The sequence below is a fragment of the Colius striatus genome, chromosome 18 (genome assembly GCF_028858725.1).
Source record: "Colius striatus isolate bColStr4 chromosome 18, bColStr4.1.hap1, whole genome shotgun sequence".
In the NCBI taxonomy this organism is placed as follows: Eukaryota; Metazoa; Chordata; class Aves; order Coliiformes; family Coliidae; genus Colius; species Colius striatus.
Window position 1 is genome coordinate 12,246,262 of NC_084776.1, and position 22,184 is coordinate 12,268,445.

Sequence of the window (22,184 nt, forward strand, 5' to 3'; positions counted from 1 at the left end):
GTAGTGTGACTAGAGCCTGGCTTTGAGCAGAGATTAGAATAGATGACCTCCTCCAGAGTTACCTTTCAAACATTTGTGACCTGTACAGAGCACTTCATCAACATTTCCACAGTAATTAATGTCATGCTTTAATGGGGGCTGAACTCAAGACAAGGCTCCCTCCCAGCCACTCCATACTACTGTGGCAGCCACTAAGCTCCCTCTTGCCAGGCTTTGTGTTGATACCCAGTAAGAGATTCAGCAGGCTTAACCTGAACAGACTCCCTCTCTTTTCATATCATTTAAGCACTCCATTCAAAGGTTTGTTTATTCTTGAAGCAGGGAACAACTACTGTCTGTACATTACAGCTGAAGAATTGACAGCATTGTTTTCCTCAGAGAAGACAAACTGATGCACAGAGGGAAGCAATGGGAGAAAAGGGGTTTAGGGTGATTTATCCTTTCCAAGTTTCTAGTGAATGTAAAGTTCACACATTTGAAGAGAGATGTTTCCATGTGCCTACTACATGGCATCACATTTACAGAACAATTACAAAGGTCCTGACATCTGCCTTACACAAAAAATCAAGTAGCTTGATACATTTTAGAATCTTCACCAAAACACCTACACACTGACAGCATCTGCACCTCAGGCTTTTTGGTCAAGATTTTACCATCCAATGAGGCAGAACCTTGTGAAGTTTCACACACAAAGAGCAAACCTTTGATAACTCAAACAAGATTTCCCTTTTCCTACTCTAGAGTAAAACAGGAATGTTTTACATGGACTTCTCTGCTCTGGAGAATCCACAGCATCACTAGCAGCTCATGTGGATTCTGGAATACACACACAGAAGTGTGGAGTAGTAACAGCAATGTCCTAGGTTTAATTTAAAAGGTCATAGAATAATTTTTACAGCACAGTTCTGAGGTGTGAAGGAGAATGATGATCTTTGTTTCCCCCCCACTGCTCTTTCAAGCCCTCTTCAGCTTCTGTATATCAAGCAACCTGTTGTTGTATGTTGTAAAGCACAGTGATTAAACCCACCTTTAAGAAACTGTTTTCCTACTTGCAAGGCAGATTTACAGGGAAAACTCTACCTTAAAGGAAGTATCAGGAACTTTGCTGTTGATATCAAATGAAAAAGTAAAGTTTTCTTTCAACAGTTTTCTAACTGAGGCAGCACTTCAGAGCTCCTACACCACAATGCCATGGTTGAATAAGAAAGTGGTAGGATGAAAGACTTAATTAATACTATGGGAAAAAGCATAAAAATAGCAGCTTCATCTCTTTAGCTCAGTGTTCAATCCTTACACCTGAACAATATCTCACAAGGACAAATCCTTTTACTAACACATAGTGTTTTAGACTTTGGAGTCCAGAGTTCAAGTCAATTAACTCCTTGTGACAGCTCCACAAGAAATGTCTAAGAGTCTCTACAATTTAGAGGCAGTAAAAAGACAAACTCAGAAGTCCAGCCCCTTCTCCTGAGAGTATTATTAATGCACAGACTTACAGGTCTTTCGATTAAGTCGATGCAAGGCTGCAGATCCAGGCCAAAGTCAATGAAATTCCATTCTATACCCTCTCGCTGGTACTCCTCTTGCTCCAGGATAAACATTGTGTGGTTAAACAACTGCTGAAGCTTCTCATTGGTGTAGTTAATGCAGAGTTGCTCAAAGGAGTTCAACTACAAGAATAACATCAGTAAGCAAGAATAATTCAGTGACAGGATTTACCACTTTTCCAGAAGTCAATAATTTGACCTTGCAAGGAAATCTCCTCAAACTGCAACATTCCAACATAAAGGGGAACTGGAAAACATGTCATACAAACTCTACTGTTCCCTGTGACATATAATTCAATTAACCTATAGCAGGAAAAGCCATCACATCTTAAAGAATGAGTTAAAGTATGACTTTTTGGCACTATAATTTAGGGTTGTCAAAGCAGTTGCACGCTACAAAACAAACCCCCCCCTACAGCCTTGGAATGTGCATGCTTTAAGTGGCTTTACAGCTAGTCCTGAATACACATGAACTGGGACTAGAAGTGTGACTGGCAGTGCTTTGAAGTACCTCAAAGATTTCAAAGCCAGCAATATCCAGAATTCCAATGAAAGATGCTCCCTGTCGTTTGGTCCTGTCCAAAGCTTTGTTAATGCGGTGAACAAGCCAGCGGAAGAGGCGCTCGTAGGTGGCCTTTGCCAAAGCTTCCACGGCAAAGTCGGCCTGGAAATCCACAGAGGAGAAGTTATTTACCCTGGAGAAGTCATCAAATGGACCCAGACATGGATGTTATCACAAATAACTAAGCAACAGGAGAAATTTAATGGAGTTAATCATAGAGTCATAGAATGGTGGGGTTGGAAGGGACCTTTAGAGCTCATCCAGTCCAACCCCCTGCAGAAGCAGGTTCACCTAGATCAGGTCACACAGGAACGTGTCCAGGTGGGTCTTGAAGCCCTCCAAGGAAGGAGCCTCCACACCCTCCCTGGGCAGCCTGGGCCAGGGCTCCCTCACTCAAACACTGACACAGTTTTTTCTTATGTTTCAATGGAACTTTTTGTGTTCCAGCTTCATCCCATCACCCCTTGTCCTGTTGCTACATACAACAGAAAAAAATGGATGTCCCAACCTCCTGTGTCACCCAGCCTTTAGATATTTGTAACTATTAATGAGATCCCCCCTCAGTCTCCTCTTCTCCAGACTGAACAGCCCCAGTTCCCACAGCCTTTCCTTGTATGAAAGATGCTCCAGTCCCCTGATCATCTTGGTGTCCCTGCACTGGCCTCTCTCCAGCAGTTCCCTGTCCCTCTGGAGCTGGGGAGCCCAGAACTGGCCACAGGACTCCAGATGAGGCCTCAGCAGGGCAGAGCAGAGGGGGAGCAGAACCTCCCTCAACCTGCTGGCTTAATGCTACTGAGGAATGAAAATGAGTAGTGGAGCCAATGAGTAGTTTGGTGAATGTTATGAAAAATTGGTTTTTAAACTGTTCCATACAAAACCAGAAGCTCTCTGGGTGTCTGATACATCCAACAATGACATTGAAGGATGAAACCAGCAGTAGGTGAAGTAAAAGGAAAGGTTTCTTCTATTCCCCCTTTGGTTTTTACCATACAAGAACATCTAATAAAGACAGTATGCTTAAAGAAAGCTGGAGCAGTAACCAGGAGGAGGTTCCATCTCACCTTTCAAGCACTAAGACTTACTTGTTCCTTGGTCTGGGCTTTCTGAACGTAGTCCCTGCCCACCTTGATGCGCGGGGTCAGGATGGCACGAGTGAACTCCATGACGTTCATTCCCAGGAGATGGCAAAGCTTCTGTGCCACTGGAGAGCAAAGAGGGGGATGGAAGCACGGAGACTTTCCACAGAGCTGACAACATCCCTGAGACTAGCTACTGACAACCCTCCTCTGCCTGCTTAACACTCAAACTGCCGTTGGAAAGGGCAGCTAGGGAGATGCACTCCTGCCCTGTGGGGAGATCTATCCCATAGCCCACGGCCACAGAGGCTCCCTCTCAGAGCCTGATGGATGTCTCCATACCAGGACACCACTGAACTTCCTTAGGGTAGTGCAGGAAACACTAGATGTCATGAAATTGCAGGGAGATCTTGCAACAATCCATTGTCCACAGTGCTGACAAGTTGTTTGTTTTCTTACTTTAAAAGGCAACATTAATTTCTCATGTCCAGACAAAAACAAGCATGAGGGTGTCACACATCAACTCCATCATAATACAGGCTGCTTAAAAACTGTGTTCCAGCTGATGCAGGGATGTCAGGTATGCTGCTGTTACAGCCTACATCAAAAGACATTGTTCAAATTATTTTATGTGTGAGTTTGTAATGTTTTACACAGAACAGCAGCAGCAGCTCCCTTTCTTTAGACACTGTGAAATCTGCTGGTGTCATGCCCTTCATTTGAAATACCGTGTTCCCCACACCATCATTCCATATTCTTGCTGCACCAATCAATCCCTTTTCCTATATCCATTTCCCAGTTGCTTAGGTGTTGATGATTCCATGCTTCTAATAATGAAAGTGACATTAAAGGTATTTTTAGGTCTGGGTAAGTGTTGCAGTTCAGCAGGAAGCCCTCCATGCAATCCAGTAAGGATTTTAACCCCTTATCTTTGTCATCTGGAAGGATGTTTTTTTCCATGAGAGGGGTGTCAGCCCCTGTGCCAGGCTGCCCAGGGAGCTGGGGGAGTGCCCAGCCCTGGAGGGGTCCCAAAGCCCTGGAGCTGAGGTGCTGAGGCCGTGGGTCAGTGCTGGGCTGGGCAGGGTGAGGGGAGGGCTGGGACTGCAGCAGCTTCAAGGGCTTTTCCAACCAAAATGATTCTGTGATCTGACAGCTCACTGTTTTACTGTCAAACTGAAAAGAAGCTATCCTTACAAACAGGCATTGGAAAATATGTTCTCATACCAATATGTAAGCATTCCCTTTTCCCCCAGACTTAAAGCATTTGCTCTTAATGCTGAGACTCTCTGTCTGCTCATATATTTCATTTGATGGTTCATGAATCAACACTTCATCAGTGAAATCAGGCTAGATTCACAAATTGAGCACTCTTTTTACTATAGCTACATATTGTCTGTGCTTTGAGTATAAAAATCATCAGCACATCAGAGAGGAAAGCTTACAGCCTTAGGTGTGAAGTAGCAAATGTTGTCAGGATCTTTAAAACTCACAGCAAGAACTGGAGAATATTACACAGCCAGGAGCATCAGCTTGGTGCAGAGGCATAACAGCTGCCACAGAAAGGATATTGCAGTTTAAGGGATGAAGGGTTTTTGCCCCTCATGAAGTGTCCCAAACACTACACTCAATTCCTCTTTCATGAACTGTAATATGGAACTTATTGTCCATGCCATTCCAGTTTGTAATAAATCACAGCTTAGGTAACAACAACCACAAGAAACCAGTGGTAATACCAGATATCTCTTCCAATTCAGGCACTGAAGGAAGCTGCTGCAGTCAGCATTTCAGGGCTTGGCTGAAGGAAATGAAACAGTTCTCAGCTCAAAGCTCTATCCCTTCTCATTTCAGCTTCATCAACCTTCTCACACTTAAAAAAATAGAGTGGAATTCATCTTGTTTGCTTGTAACTGAGAAAATTCCTCTTACAGGGTAAAGAGCCCTGACTAGCCTGACTTCTGTTTTATTGCTAGTGGCTTTTGGATCTGAAATTCTGAACTAATAGAAAGCAAAAGATATCAAAATGGTCATATCTCAGTTAAAGCATGAACCTTATGAGGCTGCTTCTGAAGCTCTGCCCTTTCAGCAGGAAGGCATCTTCCAAATCTGGCGAGAACAAAACACTTCTCTAAACACAGGTTCTCCCTCCTCTTCATCTGTGTGGTCTTCCACCATCTCCTGTATCTGTATTTGAAACTGGGATTTTTTTTTAATCTATATTTATGATCTACAGGGTAGAATTTCTTTTCTGTGTTCTTTGAGATGCATATTGTCTGAGCTCACACCTCAACTCCCCTCACAAACTCCTTCTCATCTAACCTGACCTATTGCAGACACACGCCTCAGTGAGAGGCATGGCCATCTTTTAGGACAAGAAGAAATAACCTCAAGTTGCCCCAGGGGAGGTTGAGGTTGGAGCTGAGGCAGAACCTTTTCCCTGAGAGGAGTGTCAGCCCCTGTGCCAGGCTGCCCAGGGAGCTGGGGGAGTGCCCAGCCCTGGAGGGACCCCAAAGCTTTGGAAATGAGGTGCTGAGGGCCCTGGGTTAGTGGTGAACTGGGCAGGGTGAGGGGAGGGCTGGGACTCCATGGGCTTTAAGGTCTTTGCCAGCTACAATGATTCTATGATTCTTCCTCTGGAGGACAATAGGGAAAGCCACTGCAGTGGGATATGACAATCCAGATGACAAGGGACAGATCACTTTCACTCAGTGTCTTCAGAAAGCTTCAAAGATACCAAATAAAGCAAATCTACATACAAGAGAACAGAAACCTGCTTTAACTATAACCTGAGCTTTTCAGGATCTTTGTTTTACACCCCACAATTCTGTATCCAGAATTCTACATATGCAATAGTGTCAATCTATTTATACACAATATCATAATTCAGAATGCTATGTCCAAAATCCAAGTCATACAACAGAAGTGGAGCCAGTTAGGAAGTGAGAAACATCACACCTTCTCAATGGACAGTGACTCAGCTGAGGTGCCCAAGTTGGCACTAAAAGCTCCCTAAAACAATCCCTCACCCAACCTTTCTCTCCTCTGCAGAACCCAAAGTGTCACTTGCAAGCCAAATGCCAAGGGAGTGCCTGATGGTCTTTAATCCATACCTTCTTGCTGGAGCACTTTGGGCTGCAGGTCACTGCCTGAGAAATGACAAAGATTTTGGATACTGCAAGCAACCCACATGCAGAGCAATTCAGGGCAAGGACACAACGAGACACAGACAAGAATTAGAGCTGTGCACGTGCAGCAGGTCCTGTGAATGAAGGGGTTTACTGCTTTTTTCCATGAAGTTCCCAAAGCTGACTTCCCATAAGGGCACTCAAAAAGGTGGTACTCAAGTACTCAAAAACCTGGTCTCTGTGTCAGCAGCTAGCTTTTGTATGTGTGTGTGTGAAAAACTATGCTCCTGGGAATGCTGATCCCATTGCAGGTACTGACTGATCAATTCCAACTCACACACACCATCATATCACCTCAGAAATACAGCATTCTTATGTTGGTCAGTCATTTCACCATGGAAGTTGTGCTTGGCCTCCAGGGCTCTTATCATTGGCAAGAAAACTGCTGCCAAGAACCAAAGAAAACAAGCTGATTGAAGCATGCACTTTTTCCTAGTGCTCAAGCCTTTGTAGATAGCAATAAACAAGACAACTGAAGTACTTGATCAAAGTTTAGAACTAATGCAAACAGCATAAATTCAGATGATGGATGCTTAAACTTGTCTGCATAATGAAAATGGAAGAGGAGAGGTTTTAATAATTACCAGTTGGTTATTACCACTACAGTCATGGCCTCTTTTTGGCACAGAATGCCATGGAGGAAGCCCAGAAGGCTGCTCTGTGCTTTTAGAGATATGCACTAAACAAACAGCAGGAAGGAAAAAGGGAAGCTATAGAATATTGTGATCAACTTACCAGTATTCTCTGGCATAGAAGCTTGGTCAGTATTTCTCTCCTTCTTGAAGGAAATATTTCCAAATTGTAGTACTGAAGACACCACTTTCAGCATTGCTGTGTTAACAAAACACGTACATCCCAGTTTAATTGAGGTGAGTTCAGCTTCACACACTCTTCTTCTGTTACTTGTGTCACTTCCAAATTCAAAGGATAAGTTGAGAGAGGAAATACATTTTGTATTGTACTTTTTGGGCCAATGGTTTTAACTCAACTCTAGCTTACCTTAAGCAAACATTTGCTGCAGGCTGTCAAGACAGTGAAGCAATATTGAATTTGGTGCCATTAAATTAGTAAGCATGTGCACAGGAGGAAAAAAGTGCACAAGAGGAAAAAAGTGCACTTTAATAATCAACAAAAGGCTCAGAAACTTACACAGGATCTCATCATGTGAAAATCCCATGATGTGCATGGCCTCCATGGTCTCCTGAAAGTTATCCTTGTCTTGCTGCCCAGGGATGGGGATGTAGCCATTAGATAAAAATCTGTAATTGTTAAATCCTTCAAGCAGCAAGTCAGCTGTATTGGGGAAAAAGGGGAAGAGACAGAAAAATAAGCTCAAGAATTGCTGTTCATACCCACTAGTACTCTGCTCTCACTGAATGTGCAAACTATGCTTTACAAAATCAGTTCCTCAGATATGGCAACAAGCCATTATACCAGCTTCTGAAACTTTAAAAATGAATATACCTTAACAGCTGAAGCCAGATTTTTAGAGTCCCTATCTGTAGCAACCTGCATTAGCTCTTTAATGTTTTAAGCCTGTAATCAGAATGTTACCCAACTCATATCTAGCACAACCTCAAACCCCTGCTTGGAATAGAATAGCGGGTTTGAGTTGCAAGGGACCTTAAGGATCACCCAAAGTCCTGCCATGGGCAGGGACACCTTCCACTAGCCCAGGTTGCTCTGAGCCCTATCCAGACAGGCCTTGAACCCTTCCAGCACAGTCTCTCTGGGCAACCTGTGCCAGGGTCTCATCACCCTCCTACAATATCCTAAAAGAAGTATCTCTGTCTAATGGTAACAGATAGAAGCAGAAATGGAGTTAGGTACTGACAACCTGACCAAGGATTATCTAATACAAGAGTGGCTCAATTCTGAAGCCTGCACCTTCACATAGTTATGTTTCTCACAACCTAAGAGGAATTGCCAGCTACCAAGGAAAGTAATCTGGAGTAGAAGATAACCAACATAACACCACAATGGCTGAAGAAAACCACAGGGTTTCATTATATTTTGTTAAAACAGATGCTTTTCTACCCAGTTTGAAGATATGGTCCAGAACAGACAGAGTCTGCCACTGCTGACTTGGTTTGTTATTTATCAGCTGGGAGCACTCCAGTTTCAAACCAGTGATGCCCAGCCAGAGAATCCCAGACTGGGCTTGGGCACATAGGAGTCATTTGCTGGAAAGGCAGCCCTTGCTTGGCAGTGGGCTTGAGAAACCACAGAAGTTATTTCAAAACAAAGCCATCTGGCCTTCACATCTTTTAAAACTCAAGACCAAAACCCAGTTCAAACTCAGCTTTGCTAACACTGGAATAACAGATGTGGCCCAGAGAAGAAACAGGTTTATAAGGAGAGATTGGCAACTCACATTTGAGGTGTTCTCCTGCTCCAGCTAGAAGCTGATAGAAGATATGAAATGTTCGTTCATCTTTGGCCTGACGAACAGCACGAGACTTTTCCAACAAGTCTGATGACAACTAGTCAAGGACTCAATGCAAATAAGGCTTTTGAAGCAGGCTATGGAACTGAAAACTGAACAGAACCTCGAGAGTAACAACAGGACTAGGTTCAATATGAACTCTGAGGAACTTTAAATGAGAGATTTGCAATTGAGACGGGTAGAAGCCCACAGTCAGTACCAGCAAACTCATTTCTTGGATGCTGACAGCATTTCCCTGCTCCAAGCAGCTGACAGTAATGGATTGGCTGAAGTGTGAGGGGGAGATGGCCATTTTTTTTACCAATAACTTCTTCCATTAAGGTCATAGCTGAAATCTTCACACCAAACACCTGCTGAACTCCAAAGGAATGTATTTATTTACTGAAGTGCATTTGGCATTTCTTTCAAGTATTGCATTGGTACATACAACCTGCCCTGCCTTTAAAGAGCTCTTAAATTCAATTTGGGCAGCCAATGTTGTCTAATAAGTCACAACAAGCTGTAATGCTATTGAAATTTGCATGTCTTGATATTCCATATTATGAAACAGATGTGGGGCAGGGATTTGAATTGACAGAGGTTATGGGTAGGGATGAGTTCTGGTCATGAAGAAAAAATATCTCTCAGAGTTAAGCCCTTCTGTTTTCACAAAGCTCTAGCCAAAGTAATGAATCTGAACTGTCATAAAAGCACAACCTGCCTTCATTCCTGTGCTGAATGAAAAAACCCTCAGTTATCATTAGAGCATATTTTGAATAACTATAGATCTTTCCCTGGACTATTTGGAAAAGTTATAGTTTATGTCAGTGCCAAACATCCAACACACTTTAAATCACACAGTTTAACTCATGAAAGTTAAAGTGCAGCATTGTTTATGATTGGTACTCACATGATATTGTTTACTAAGACTTCTGATTTCATCATTTTATGATCACCCTACTGCTATTCCCCTAGAAAACAGCCTGAACAAACAACAGAACTACACACATATGTATTATTTTTAGTGTAAAGGAAACAGAAGGGCTTTCAGTGCAAGTATTTTTACTTGTTCTGACACAATCATAAATAGAAACAAACCTTAAAGCTAAAACTGAACTTAGTGGCAGTATTAATTGCTGGTAGGTCTTGTGTGATTGAACCTATGCTGGTCTGTAGAAGACCTAAGAAACCAGAAAGCATCCCAACACTTCCATTTCTAGCAGTTTATAATGAGCACCACCTCCTTCCACTGCTTCTGCAGTGCTGACAGGAGCTAACCCCAAGCTTTGGCACGATACAGTAGCTCAGCTTCTGATTGGGAAGGTGGTTTTTTATTTATAGAAGTGTTCAGAGAGAGAGCCCACTAGAAACCATTTCCCTATTTAACATACCCTGGATTTTTAGGCAGATTTCAGAGTGCTAACCGTTGGGTATCTGATTTCTAAGCAGGAGGAAGCACGCTGACTTTGTGATATCTGATCATCTCTTTCAAAACAAAGGAAGAGATGGGTGTTGTCAAAGGAATGTAGAAGTGTGGTAACCTTGCATTGCATTTCAATGAATGCTAGGGTTAAAAGCAAAACAACAGGGAAACTCGGGTTTGACAGTGGCATGAAGCAGGATACATGTCTCAATGTTGGCCCCAACGATGTAACCAGTCACATCAAAGTTAATCCTAATGAACTTGCCCTGTAAAGAGAGATTTTTTTGTAATTAGGGGTCATTTTTAAATGAAGACAACAATGTTCTCTATATAATCCCATAACCCCACGTGCATTCACACAGCAAGCACTTCACACAACTTGCAGTGAAACCCTTTTCCCTGTCATATGTGCAGCCATCCTTTCAATGGAACACATCACCCTGCACACAAGCACTTCCTAAAGGTTAAAGAACTGGTGGTGTAGGTGTGTTTGTAATCCAGGCTTATGAAAAACTCTTCTGAAAGTGAAGCTCAGTTTCTTGCATTACCAAAACATCCTGTCTAAGGCTGAAAGCAAGGCTGAGATCTTAAGTGCACTTCTTTCTACAGCAAACTTATTGTGCCCTGAAGGTGCTTTATCTGCAGCAATCCTAAATCTCAGTGTGCTGCCCAGATCATCACATTTCTGCTTCCATTGTCAAAACCAGCTGCATGGCCTCTCTCTTCAAGGAGCTGATAAAGGAGCTGACTGAGAGACAAACAACATGCACATTTCTTCCCTGTACATCTCCTTTTCTCCACAAAGGACCAACTAAACAGCACACTTTCTACATGCAGAGCAGCTCTTGGAAGGGAAGTGGTTCCAAGTGGATATATTATACCAGTTTTAAGCCAGTTCCCCAGACTGATTTGTCACTTGGCTGTGGACGTTCCCAACACGACAACAGGCTCTGGCTTAGAGTTGGAACACTTTTAACAGTACCATCACTGTATTTCTAGCTTCTGGTCATGAAAATGTGGTTGCAAACATGAAGTAACCAGAGGGAATACTCAGTGACCACACTGGGCTCTCCATTTTCATTGCATCCAATATCTACAGTCCTCTATCCACGTGCAATGGGTTTTGGAGGTCAGGGAGTATCACAGAACTTTGTTTACAACTTCTTTTGATGCTATCTGCACAAAGCCACCTATTAATATAGTCTGTGAAGGCCCTCTGAAAGCATTCTTGCAATCAATCTCCAAGTCCTCACTTACCTCAAGTCTGACTGATTAGTGCTATTTGTATGTGAACAGAATTACTGTTTGGTAGATCCATTCAGCTCAGGGACTGTACTATTGACTTCCACCTTAAATATTCTACTCTACAAGCTTGTAGAATGCATGTATTATAGCAATGGCCCCACCTAATATCTGTATATTGGGGGATATATTGCTATACTGCAGACTTATAGCATCCAGTATAAGCTGCTGCAATCATTTGAGCAACTGCAACTTCTTACCAGAACATCTGACCCTTCTTGACCTCTCTGATAAAGCCCATTCACTTCAAAAAGATTTGTGTACACCAGAGTTTCTTCCCCCAGTTACATCAGTGAATCCAGACTGGCCTTGTCTTGACCTGGTCCCTGAGCAAAGTGACTGTTCTGTGACTGTGGTTGTGTCTCTTCTGCTCAAAGCAATTTCTCCAAGTTTGAAGAAAACTGGTGCAATATTTTAAACTGGTTTCAGTGGTTACTTCACACTGCTTAATCTGCAGTTTGGTTATATGAAACACCAGTGGCAGTCTAAAGACCATGCCAAGGAACAAGGCTTGTTTTCAAGTATGCCCTGTCAGGGACCAGCACTTGAACTCAGATTTCTGAGTATGAAGAAACAGAGCACTCTAAGCTCTCTTGTAACAGAAGCATTTATGCTTTTTGCTCAGTAACAACTCCAGAAAGCTATATTTACAATTGTCACAAAGAATGAGCTGACACCTTACTGAAATTCAGCCAACAGACTAGATCCAATGTGCATATGTCAGCATCAGTGTGTCAAGAACAGCAGCTGACTTCTTACACAGAACTGGTACCACACACAGGGCCTTCTGACAACAACACAGCTTGAATTTGCCATGCTATATGTGGAAACAAACATGAAACACTACCTAAGGTCTAGTCAGTGGCTTTTTCTGATATAATTCAGAACCACTTTACTCTGTTTCACCCTTAAAAGTTATCTAATTTCTGCTGTCAAGTTCACAGAATCATAGAATCACAGAATGGTGGGGTTGGAAGGGACCTTTAGAGATTATCTGGTCCACTCCCCCTGCAGAAGCAGGTTCCACCCAGATCAGGTCACACAGGAACGTGTCCAGGTGGGTCTTGAAGCCCTCCAAGGAAGGAGCCTCCACACCCTCCCTGGGCAGCCTGGGCCAGGGCTCCCTCACTCAAACACTGAAATAGTTTTTCCTTATGTTTAAATGGAACTTTTTGTGTTACCAATTCCATGAACAAACTAGAGAGAGAGTGCAGTCACCAAACAGACTTCAGAAGAGGAGATCCACATCCTCGTTGCTCCAAAGTTTAGCCATCACCGAAGTCTGCACTAAAGACATCACTTATCTAGTTCATCTTCTTAAAAGCAAGATATTAATACAGCCTTTTACCTAGAGCTGGCAAATCTTGCTATGAAATTTTTATCAGTTAAAGACTGTAGTGGTGGACATCTAACAACTGAACTCTGCTTACACCGTCATTACGGCACTAAGCACACAGCTTTGTGAAAACCACATCAGAAGGAAGCATTCAGTTCTGCAATGCAAACCCAGCAAGCCCACTGGCCTCTTCACTGCAAACTAGACACTTTATTTCCTGAAACACAGAGAACACTGTCTCTGGTAGAAGGAAAAAAGAAAACAAATTGATTTGATCCTACTCTTATTTCAGGCCTGTGTGGTATTATCAGCAAGCAGGGAACAGGCTGGCATCCTCATGCTGCACGGGGAAGGCTGTCAGGCCAGCATGGGCTGAACAACAGCACTTCTCACTTTGTGACAGGATATATATTTTTGAAGTCAGGTTTTAAAATTGCTGTTACAAAAGATTCTTTTCCCTGCATGAGATGACACCATCTGGAGTGCATTATACTTGCTCCTTTATAAAAACTGGGCCAGAGCCATCTGAGTGATTATGTTCATGATGGCAATGCAGACTTCATCTAATACAAACCAGATGCTGACATCTTGCAGGAAAAGAGTATCCTCAATGAAATGAGTAAAATCTTTGATGCAGACATGTAACAAAGTAGAATTAGTGTGCAGTGAAACCTGTTGGTATTATAAACCTTATACCCAACATTCATAAGCATCAAGTAGTCATGTTAATAACGGGGCTATAAAATTATCAAAGCTGAATTCCAGCTCTGCTCTCCCCTCTCGATTGAAAAGGGAAAGGATTTAGTCACACAGCTTTCCAGAGTCCTTATCACTGGAGCAGACATTATAAATGCAAACAACTGGTGAAACATAAAAGGCAGCCAAGAAGTCTTTCATTTGTTCTGTAAATTTGGGGTTTGTTCTTGCAAGAAAAACAAGAGATTAAATGCCTCCTATACAGCTTTAAAGCTGTACTGAAAACATCTTGCCTCTGAAACAGAAGATGTCTTTTTTCCTTCAAAGGAAAGGAAGTTTTAAGAAGTGGTAAATAGCTATTCCTCACTCTTTTGAAAACAATGGAACATATCAAAAGTTGTTAACTGCCACCAAAAGTGTGTGAATAGAAGGCAAGGACCCAACAGAAACATCACCCAGCTACAAGAGTGTCTAACACTTTGAGTAAGTCTTGCTGTCTTTTTGACTTTCCTTCAGTAAATCACACAGAGGTTACAGAAATTTAGAGAGGATTTCATACTCAAGTTTTGCACTTCAAAACAAATTGAGGATGTTCTCTCTAAACCAATCAGTTGATAAAGTCACAGCTATTGCTAAGCTGACTACACATTTACCCACATGCCATGTGAATGCCATAGACCTTCAAACTGTTCCGCACTCCTTTGGTGGGCACTCAGGCCAAAGCTCAGCTCTACAGCACAGTTGTATTTGTTACACTATGAACACTGCTGTCAATTCAAGGATGGTTAAAGTTAGAAAATGGATAAAATTAGAAAATGGATTCAATGAAAGAAAGCTTTGCCAAGAGCCAGTGAGGATGCCTCTCCAGTGACCCCACACAATGCAGAGAGCATCACAAGAGGACTCGAGTTCTTGGAAAAAAAGGAAAAAAACAAGCTTTTGATACTCATTAGATAAATTCCTCAAACAGGAATTTCTCCATAAGCAGTAATCTAGATTTACAGACTCTAAAGAGCAAAGGAGTAACTCACAAAGCGGGAGGAGTTGTCATTTTTCACTGTCTTTGCATTCCCAAAGGATTCCAGAATGGGATTCGCCTGAAGAAGCTGACGCTCCAGCTCCCCCTAAAAACCACACAAACAGAAGAACAGACAGACATCAGCACAGTGCACAGGTGATTCTGGGCTCCTACATGCCTGACAGTCAGTTTACCCAGCTTACAGCAATGACAGCACCTTCAGAAGGGGGTTATCACTTTCCCCCTCACTTATAAATCTGCTAACAGTCTCCTCCATGCAATGAAGAACGTGGTGTGGTTTGGTTTGGTTTGGATTTGGGGGGTGTTTCATTTGTTCTGTTTTTTAAAACACACACACACACACAGACACAAACAGAGCAGTGACCAAATAGGAATTCATGGATGTTGAAAATCATTGAACATGGAAATGTCCCATTTAGGGCTAATGAAATTAGGCACAGACTGAGTGCTTAAGAGGAAAACCTAATTAACTGTTTAAAGACCTTTAGTGCAAGGTTGTTCTTCAACTTCCTTCTTAGTGATTTGACACTGTAGTTACTTTGGAATACCAGCTTTTGAACTTACTTTCAAATCAGTGAAACACTCACTTCCAATCAGGCAGACATTTGTATTGTATCATCTGAACTGAATGCACCTGAGGAGCACTCCAGGATGGGAACTGAGCAACACTGGCAAATTGCTCAACACAGACAACATTGCTCACTATGTTTAATACATTTCTAGGAAATGTTTCTTTAAGTTTAAGCCAATGGATGTAGAAATCAAAGTACTTATCTTAAGGAAATTGCACAATAGCTTTGAAAATTGCTGTCTATGAGGAGGTCTGGGAACAAAATAAGTCTGTGCTGCTTCCATGAGCCCAGGATGGATGGATGTACACAGGAAAATATGACACATCTTTGCTGCTCTGAAGGATGGTTTAACAAAATTGAAGCTGTATGGAATGTAGGCTCAAAAACTGACATTTGTGTTCATAAACCTGCTTTTTCCAATTATTTATAGCACAGATAAATAAAGCCTCAGGCTGAGCATCAAAGAATGGGAAAAGTAAGTCTCTTAATGCTTCCTCATGATGTCAATTCTTACACTAGGATTTTTTAAATTCACCCAGTTAACATCTAAAAGAGGCTTTTATTGGTGTATTGAAATCTATTTCAGTCCTCCTGGAAACCAACAGCTGGTCGTTCTTTAACCTGACCTCAAGTTATCTGCTCAAAACTTGCTGTCTTCCAAATATATTCCCTTTGGGACTACATATTCTCTGAATTCTGAAGTACAGAAGAAATAAATGTGTGAGTCTTAGCCCAGAGCCCACTAAACTCTACCCAGGCAGCAGTGCTGATGCACTATATGTCAGGTCTGCCAACATTAAAAATGCTCCTGAGAACTGTAAATTGACCCCAAAAAATCCACAATTGGAAAAAACTAGATCCCTGTTCTAACCACTATATGTACATCTGCAATTTATGTTCTAAAAACTTCCTACATAAATGGATCAAGTAGTGGGAAAGCATTTGCTCACACCATTCCCATTTCCCTCTCCCAATCCTGCTGTCAGCTCCTGCTAAGATACCGAGGGTAAAAATAAGAAGCTTGCTTACCATGCTGTACACAGCTTGAAATAAACCACCTTAGCTACATGAAATGCAGCAAGCATGTCACAGCTTACTTTTAAAATTCTAGCTATTCTGGAAAAGAAAGCACATGTCTTCAAAATGGGACTCATGCAGGGAACCTTGCTGTGCCACTGTGCCTCTCACTGCAGGCACACTTTGGCCACGCTTCCGAGCGCCCCTGGGTACCACAGCCCTGATTGGTTTTTGTGCAGAGGAACTTCTGCAATACATCATAGAATCCTAGAATGGTGGGGTTGGAAAGGACCTTTAGAGATCATTCAGTCCAACCCTCCTGCAGAAACAGGTCAGCCTAGATCAGGTCACACAGGAACGTGTCCAGGTGGGTCTTGAAGCCCTCCAAGGAAGGAGCCTCCACACCCTCCCTGGGCAGCCTGGGCCAGGGCTCCCTCACTCAAACACTGAAACAGTTTCTCCTTATGTTTCAATGGAACTTTTTGTGTTCCAGCTTCATCCCATCACCCCTTGGCCTGTCACTGGAGACAAAAAAGTGCTGCCCCAATCTCCTGACACCCACCAGTGAGATGGTTGTAAATATTAATGAGATGCCCCCTCAGTCTCCTCTTCTCCAGACTGAACAGTCCCAGGTCCCACAGCCTTTCCTCAGAAGGAAGATGCTCCAGTCCCCTGAGCATCTGGGTGTCCCTGCACTGGCCTCTCTCCAGCAGTTCCCTGTCCCTCTGGAGCTGGGGAGCCCAGAACTGGCCACAGGACCGCAGATGAGGCCTCAGCAGGGCAGGGCAGAGCAGAGGGGGAGCAGAACCTCCCTCAACCTGATATCATAAAATAGTTTGATTCAAATTCTCCAACAGTTCTTAGCAGCTCTAAGGAAAATGTTTGGTTGGGTCTTCAGATGGGGGTGAAACCCATGAGAACAAAGAGGGTGCTCCCAGCCACACCAGCCTCTGTGGTTCACACTCATAAGCAGACATAGCCATCACTAAGAAGCAGCAAACCTCTCACATTCAGTGCCTTCTCATTTGGTAGTTTCCATTTTCAAATAGACTGCTTTACAGCCCTATCCCAGTTCTGTTTTAGAAGCATTCAGTGTTCTGGAAAGAGGGTAAATTTGGCCTATAGGAATATCCTCTGCACAGGTAGTTAGAGAACTTGGAAAAAGCATTATCACAACGGTGAGGTAAAAGTGAAGTCATGCAATATTTCATGCAGGGCAACACTAAGATAAGGACAGGTCATTGTCTCAGTTTCAGAAAGAACAGGATCCCAGCGATTCGGTTCGTTGTGAGGCCTGGCTGAGGCAGGGAAAACCCACATGCTACTCACATACAACAGGGATCCACTCTGTAGTTCAAAGTGACACTGAAGCAGGAATGTTAATGATTCTGGTTTATGCAATATCAACACTCCTGGATGTGCAAGTTTCCACTGATCCATTTAAAACACTTCTCAACAAACGGTTTGTTTCAACCCTGATGTGCTATGTCGAAGCAAAAGGAGTGTTAAACACTGCTCCCTCTAGTTTTGGAACAGAGAAATATTTTAGTGAAAACTCTTCCAATTGACTGAGGTTTTGAAGGAGGAAGCATTAAGTTAAATGCTAAGAATGTCTGTAACTTCTGAAAATGAGACTGTGGGCTCAGATGCATGATTAGGTTACAGAGGTTTAACAAGTAGCCACACTCTAGCAAAGGCATCACAGTTGTCCATGGGAGTTGTCTTGTCTTTAGTATCCCAGACCTAACTTGCAGTTTCTTTTATTATCTTCCTTCCCACTACAGTTTAAGTCCCACTACAGTCAGCTTTCAGACAAATGCACGGGAAAGAATGCAATCAGTAAACTAATTCAGGGTAGCTTCTTCAGTTACCAAGCCTTGGTTACAGCATATGGGGCTGTTGCAAAGCTTTTTATTTCATTTAAAAGGCATCACTTACCCTCTCAGGTTAGAGAGTGGGGCATTAGAGAGGGTTATGCAACACGGAGCAGCAACTGTTTTTTCTCATCTTTCACCTAACCCTCTTCTTTATGCTCCTTCACAACCACACTCCATAGGAGTACTGCAACTCTTGGGCAAGAGGAGGCTCTAGAACAGCCCAACTACTGTTGCTCATGGGAAGAGGGGGACTGGGGGAGCAGGAAATGTGCAGTGTTATCTGCATGACAGCTCCAGCCAGCCTAAGGAGTAAGGGCAGTTGAAGCTCAAAGAAGGAAACATTGATTCAGATAGCAACACTGCACAGATAACGTGTCACTTATCCTAGAAAGTAAGGGGAAACTGATTTTAGAAGATGGTTATGCCAAGCCTTCTTATACTTGAGATCAACACCTTTACCAGGTTATTTGAGAAGCTACAAAAGTATTCAGACAACACATGACATTAATCAAAAGAATGTTGAGGCTCCTTTTAATCCATCTCTTTTATTTAGTGCTTTGGTTAGTATTAAAATAGTGTTCTGCACTCTCTCAGGAGCACATGAAGTCAGTATACACACAGTATTGTTGGAGGTGGTGAGCTAGAGGGTGAACCTCTTGCTTCAGGACAGAACATCTCTGCAGTGAGAAATGCTTTTGAGTGCTAAGGAACTCACAAAGCTCCTCACTAATCCACTCTCTGTAAGGTCAACATTTACAAAGTTCACTATTACCTGTTATACCTCCCAAGATTTCTCACAAGTTAGAAACACAGATTGACAGGAAATAGAAGAACAGATATCACTTTGCCTACATAACTTGAAAAGCATAAAGAAAACCACTTGCCTGATGTTTCACGGGTTTAGGTGATTCGGGCTGCTCGTTGCAAACAAACAAATGCATATGTTAGCAAGCAAGCACTCCAGCTGCAAGTTACATCCCAAATTCATCATGTCAGTAGGTTCAGTTTAACTAGAGACTCACTTCACAGAAACTGTTCACATTCAGGTTAGAAAAGAAGTTATCTACCTGTGTTTATGCAAAGGACTAACCCCAAAGAGAACACAGGATGACAGACAGACCTTGTGCAGTGAGGGAAAAGGGCAGTGGTTTAGTTAGTTGTGCACTGCTTTCAACAGTTTTACCAAACACCAACAAAGACACAACACCATGTAACTTCCCCTGTAGCCTCAGTCACTGCAAGGTGGTTTTGTACAGACAAGATGAACACTACACTTAAAACAATCAAAAAGGTTATGAAAAAACCAAGAGGAAAGTAACACTTTGAGCCTGGGGGTTTTTTCTCCCACTGTATTTCAGGTATTTAAGGCAAAACCATCATGTATTTAGGGGGAAAAAATGTTTCTTTCATTCAAGAATGACAACTCACATGAGAAGAGGCCAAACCTTCAATTGAAGACCTTTAAATTTTGCCAGGATAAAGGCAGCATTAATGCAATAAAGCAAAATTAACTCCCCCCAACACTTAAGTGTGCAGAGTTTCTGTGGAAATGCAGAAATTTTCAGCTCCATTATGACTTCCTTAGTTCAGTCTGCAAGTTCAAGGCTCTTGAGCTTCACACCAGAGGCAAGGAGGGAAAATACTGTGGTGAAACCTGTACATCAAGAAATGTTCACACCAAGCCAGACACACACTCCCTCCATTTAGGTTCATTATTTTCAACACCTAGCACTGCTTTAGTGCAGAGTAACTGATTTGGACAGAGGTGTGTAAAGCAGCTGGCAAAGGTTTGGCTTATTCACCTAAGTGATGGGAATTTTGTACAGCTGCATCATATTTGCTCAGAAAACAACTCAGTTACATGTTTCAGCATAAATCCACCACTCCTGTCCTCACTGAAGGACAGGTACATTGAGGAAACTGGGAGGCAATGCCTTTGCTTATCTGCAGACAAAATGAACTGCTCTCTTGGGGTTGTCCATTTCTGTCCTCATTAGAAAGAGAACTAAGCATCAGACACATATTTAACTTCTCTGTGTTTCAATTAGGGCAGTTAAAGCCCATCTGGGAAATCCTCAGGAAGGGGAGCTTCAGCCTGAGCGGAGCCTACCCAACATCCTGCACTTCCAGAGCAATTCAGTTCCTTTTCAAAACAGTAAAACAAATGAAACAGAGCATTTCAGCTACAAAGGCAAAAGCAGACACTGAAAGCAATCATTAACCTGGAAGTGCCAGTAATTCTTTCTGAAGCTTAAAAGGGCACCACTGTGCAAGCTGGATTTCAGTGCAAACAGAGGGGCTGACGTGGGAAGGTTTTGAGGAGAGGGGAAGGAAACAAAAGCTTAATGCTGTTCATCTGAACCATAGGTGCATAGCATCAGGGTGGCTGGAGTGGACAGCAGTGGTGGAAGGATGCAGTTATTTATAGTACATGACTGAAAACATCTGCTGATTGCATCTACTTGACCATATCTGGGGCCCAAGTATGCCCATAGCCTACCAGTAGAGTCAAGAGCATCCCCCAGCCTTGTGCAGCCATTTAGAAGGTGCAAGTCCTGGTGGTAAGTGACAACCAGCACTACTACTTCTGAAACCCAAGGTATACAATGTGTGTTTTGCATTTTTCCTCGCTTTACACTGACTTGTTTGTGAACTGAAGGAGAATTCAGGAGTCAGAATTAGAACTCACTTCTTACCCCTATTAAAGCAACCCTCTAACACACACATTAACAACATTATTGCATTCTCTTTTTCTCTCATTCCTACCTCAGTGCACAGGGGAGTGCTGAGACAAAAAGCTAAGAAGTTTACAAGTCTCCTTTCCCTCAATCTGTACAAAACCCTCTCTAGCCACCACCACCACCATCCTCCACATCCTCACCAATTACCCGCTCTTGCTTTCCTACTCTCCTCTAATAGCTTTTTCTCCACACCTCCCAAGCTTAGACAAAAGAGCAAAGGTCTCAAGTTGCCCCAGGGAAGGCTGAGATTGGAGCTGAGGCAGAACTGCTTCCCTGAGAGGGGTGTCAGCCCCTGTGCCAGGCTGCCCAGGGACCTGGGGCAGTGCCCAGCCTGGAGGGATCTCAAAGCCCTGGAGCTGAGGTGCTGAGGGTCAGGGGTTAGTGGTTGGATTTGATAATCTTAAAGGTCTTGTCAAAGTACAATGATTTTATGATTTTAAAGCTTTCAGTGATTTACCACAGGCATTTTCAGGCATTTTCCATTTTCTCTCCCTTTGCTACCTGCCAACTAGGACTGTACCTGCATGAGTTCTCACTCAATCAAGCATGTTACAGACAAGGACTCAGACTCACTTTCATCCCACCTTCAGTCTTTAGAAGAGCTTATAACTCACTGCCAAGTACTTCTCCCTCCCCTCCATTACTCTGCTCTGTTAAGCCCAGCCTCTGTTCCTAATTTAAGCCTAGTCCCACCATTACTGAAGCTTACATTTTTACCACCACTACCTACCCACACTTCCTAGAGCGGTGCCCAACACAATACCTTTAACATTGCTTAGGATTAAACAGGAAATGAGCCAGTGAGACTCCAGATTCAAATGAGGAAATGCTAGCATTAAGGTGTGTAATTCCACCCTCTGTGGTTCCTGTTGACTCCACTTCCCACAGGACCCCTGTCTGGGGATGACATGCCAAGGGTACACAGGACTCACCCACAGGCACACAGTCATGATCTGTTAGGAAAGAGGGCAGTTGGGAAAGAAAAGCCTCGTGGACAAGCAGCTGGATGCCAAATGTGATGAGGCTGTCCAAGGGATGAGTAAAGCTACTCCTTAAATAGGCCAAACATTGCACAGCCAGCACCACAGCAGAAGGTACTTGAGGAGCATCATCAGTGCTGCCCTGGCCACGACTTGAGGTGTCAAGCTGGGAGCTACAGGTGTTTGCAATAGTTGTACAGCACTCTGTCATGCAAAACAAAGTTAACTCCAGACTTCAGAACAGTGCTGGGAAGACAATTATTCATCCATCACCACACAAATTGCTTCATTAAAAAGAAGAACCCGTGCAGCATTCAGAGCAGTGTCAGTGAAATGCATATCACTGACCAGGATTTGTAACAGCATGGGGAGAAACAAACCCATGACTAGAAATCTAGCAAACAAGACT

General features: G+C 42.9%; 1 protein-coding gene across 1 annotated transcript in view; it reads right to left on the reverse strand.

Moving 5' to 3' along the window:
* Positions 1-22,184, reverse strand: part of MYH10 (myosin heavy chain 10) — a 109,373-nt gene that overhangs the window by 34,242 nt on the left and 52,947 nt on the right. Inside the window, exons 6-13 of the mRNA XM_062010693.1 lie at positions 14,581-14,673; positions 10,418-10,481; positions 8,742-8,840; positions 7,517-7,660; positions 7,103-7,198; positions 3,192-3,310; positions 2,059-2,211; positions 1,497-1,670 (exon numbers count right to left, since the gene is read on the reverse strand). Coding sequence (XP_061866677.1) covers positions 1,497-1,670; positions 2,059-2,211; positions 3,192-3,310; positions 7,103-7,198; positions 7,517-7,660; positions 8,742-8,840; positions 10,418-10,481; positions 14,581-14,673 — 942 coding nt within the window. The remainder of the gene's footprint in view (positions 1-1,496; positions 1,671-2,058; positions 2,212-3,191; positions 3,311-7,102; positions 7,199-7,516; positions 7,661-8,741; positions 8,841-10,417; positions 10,482-14,580; positions 14,674-22,184) is intronic.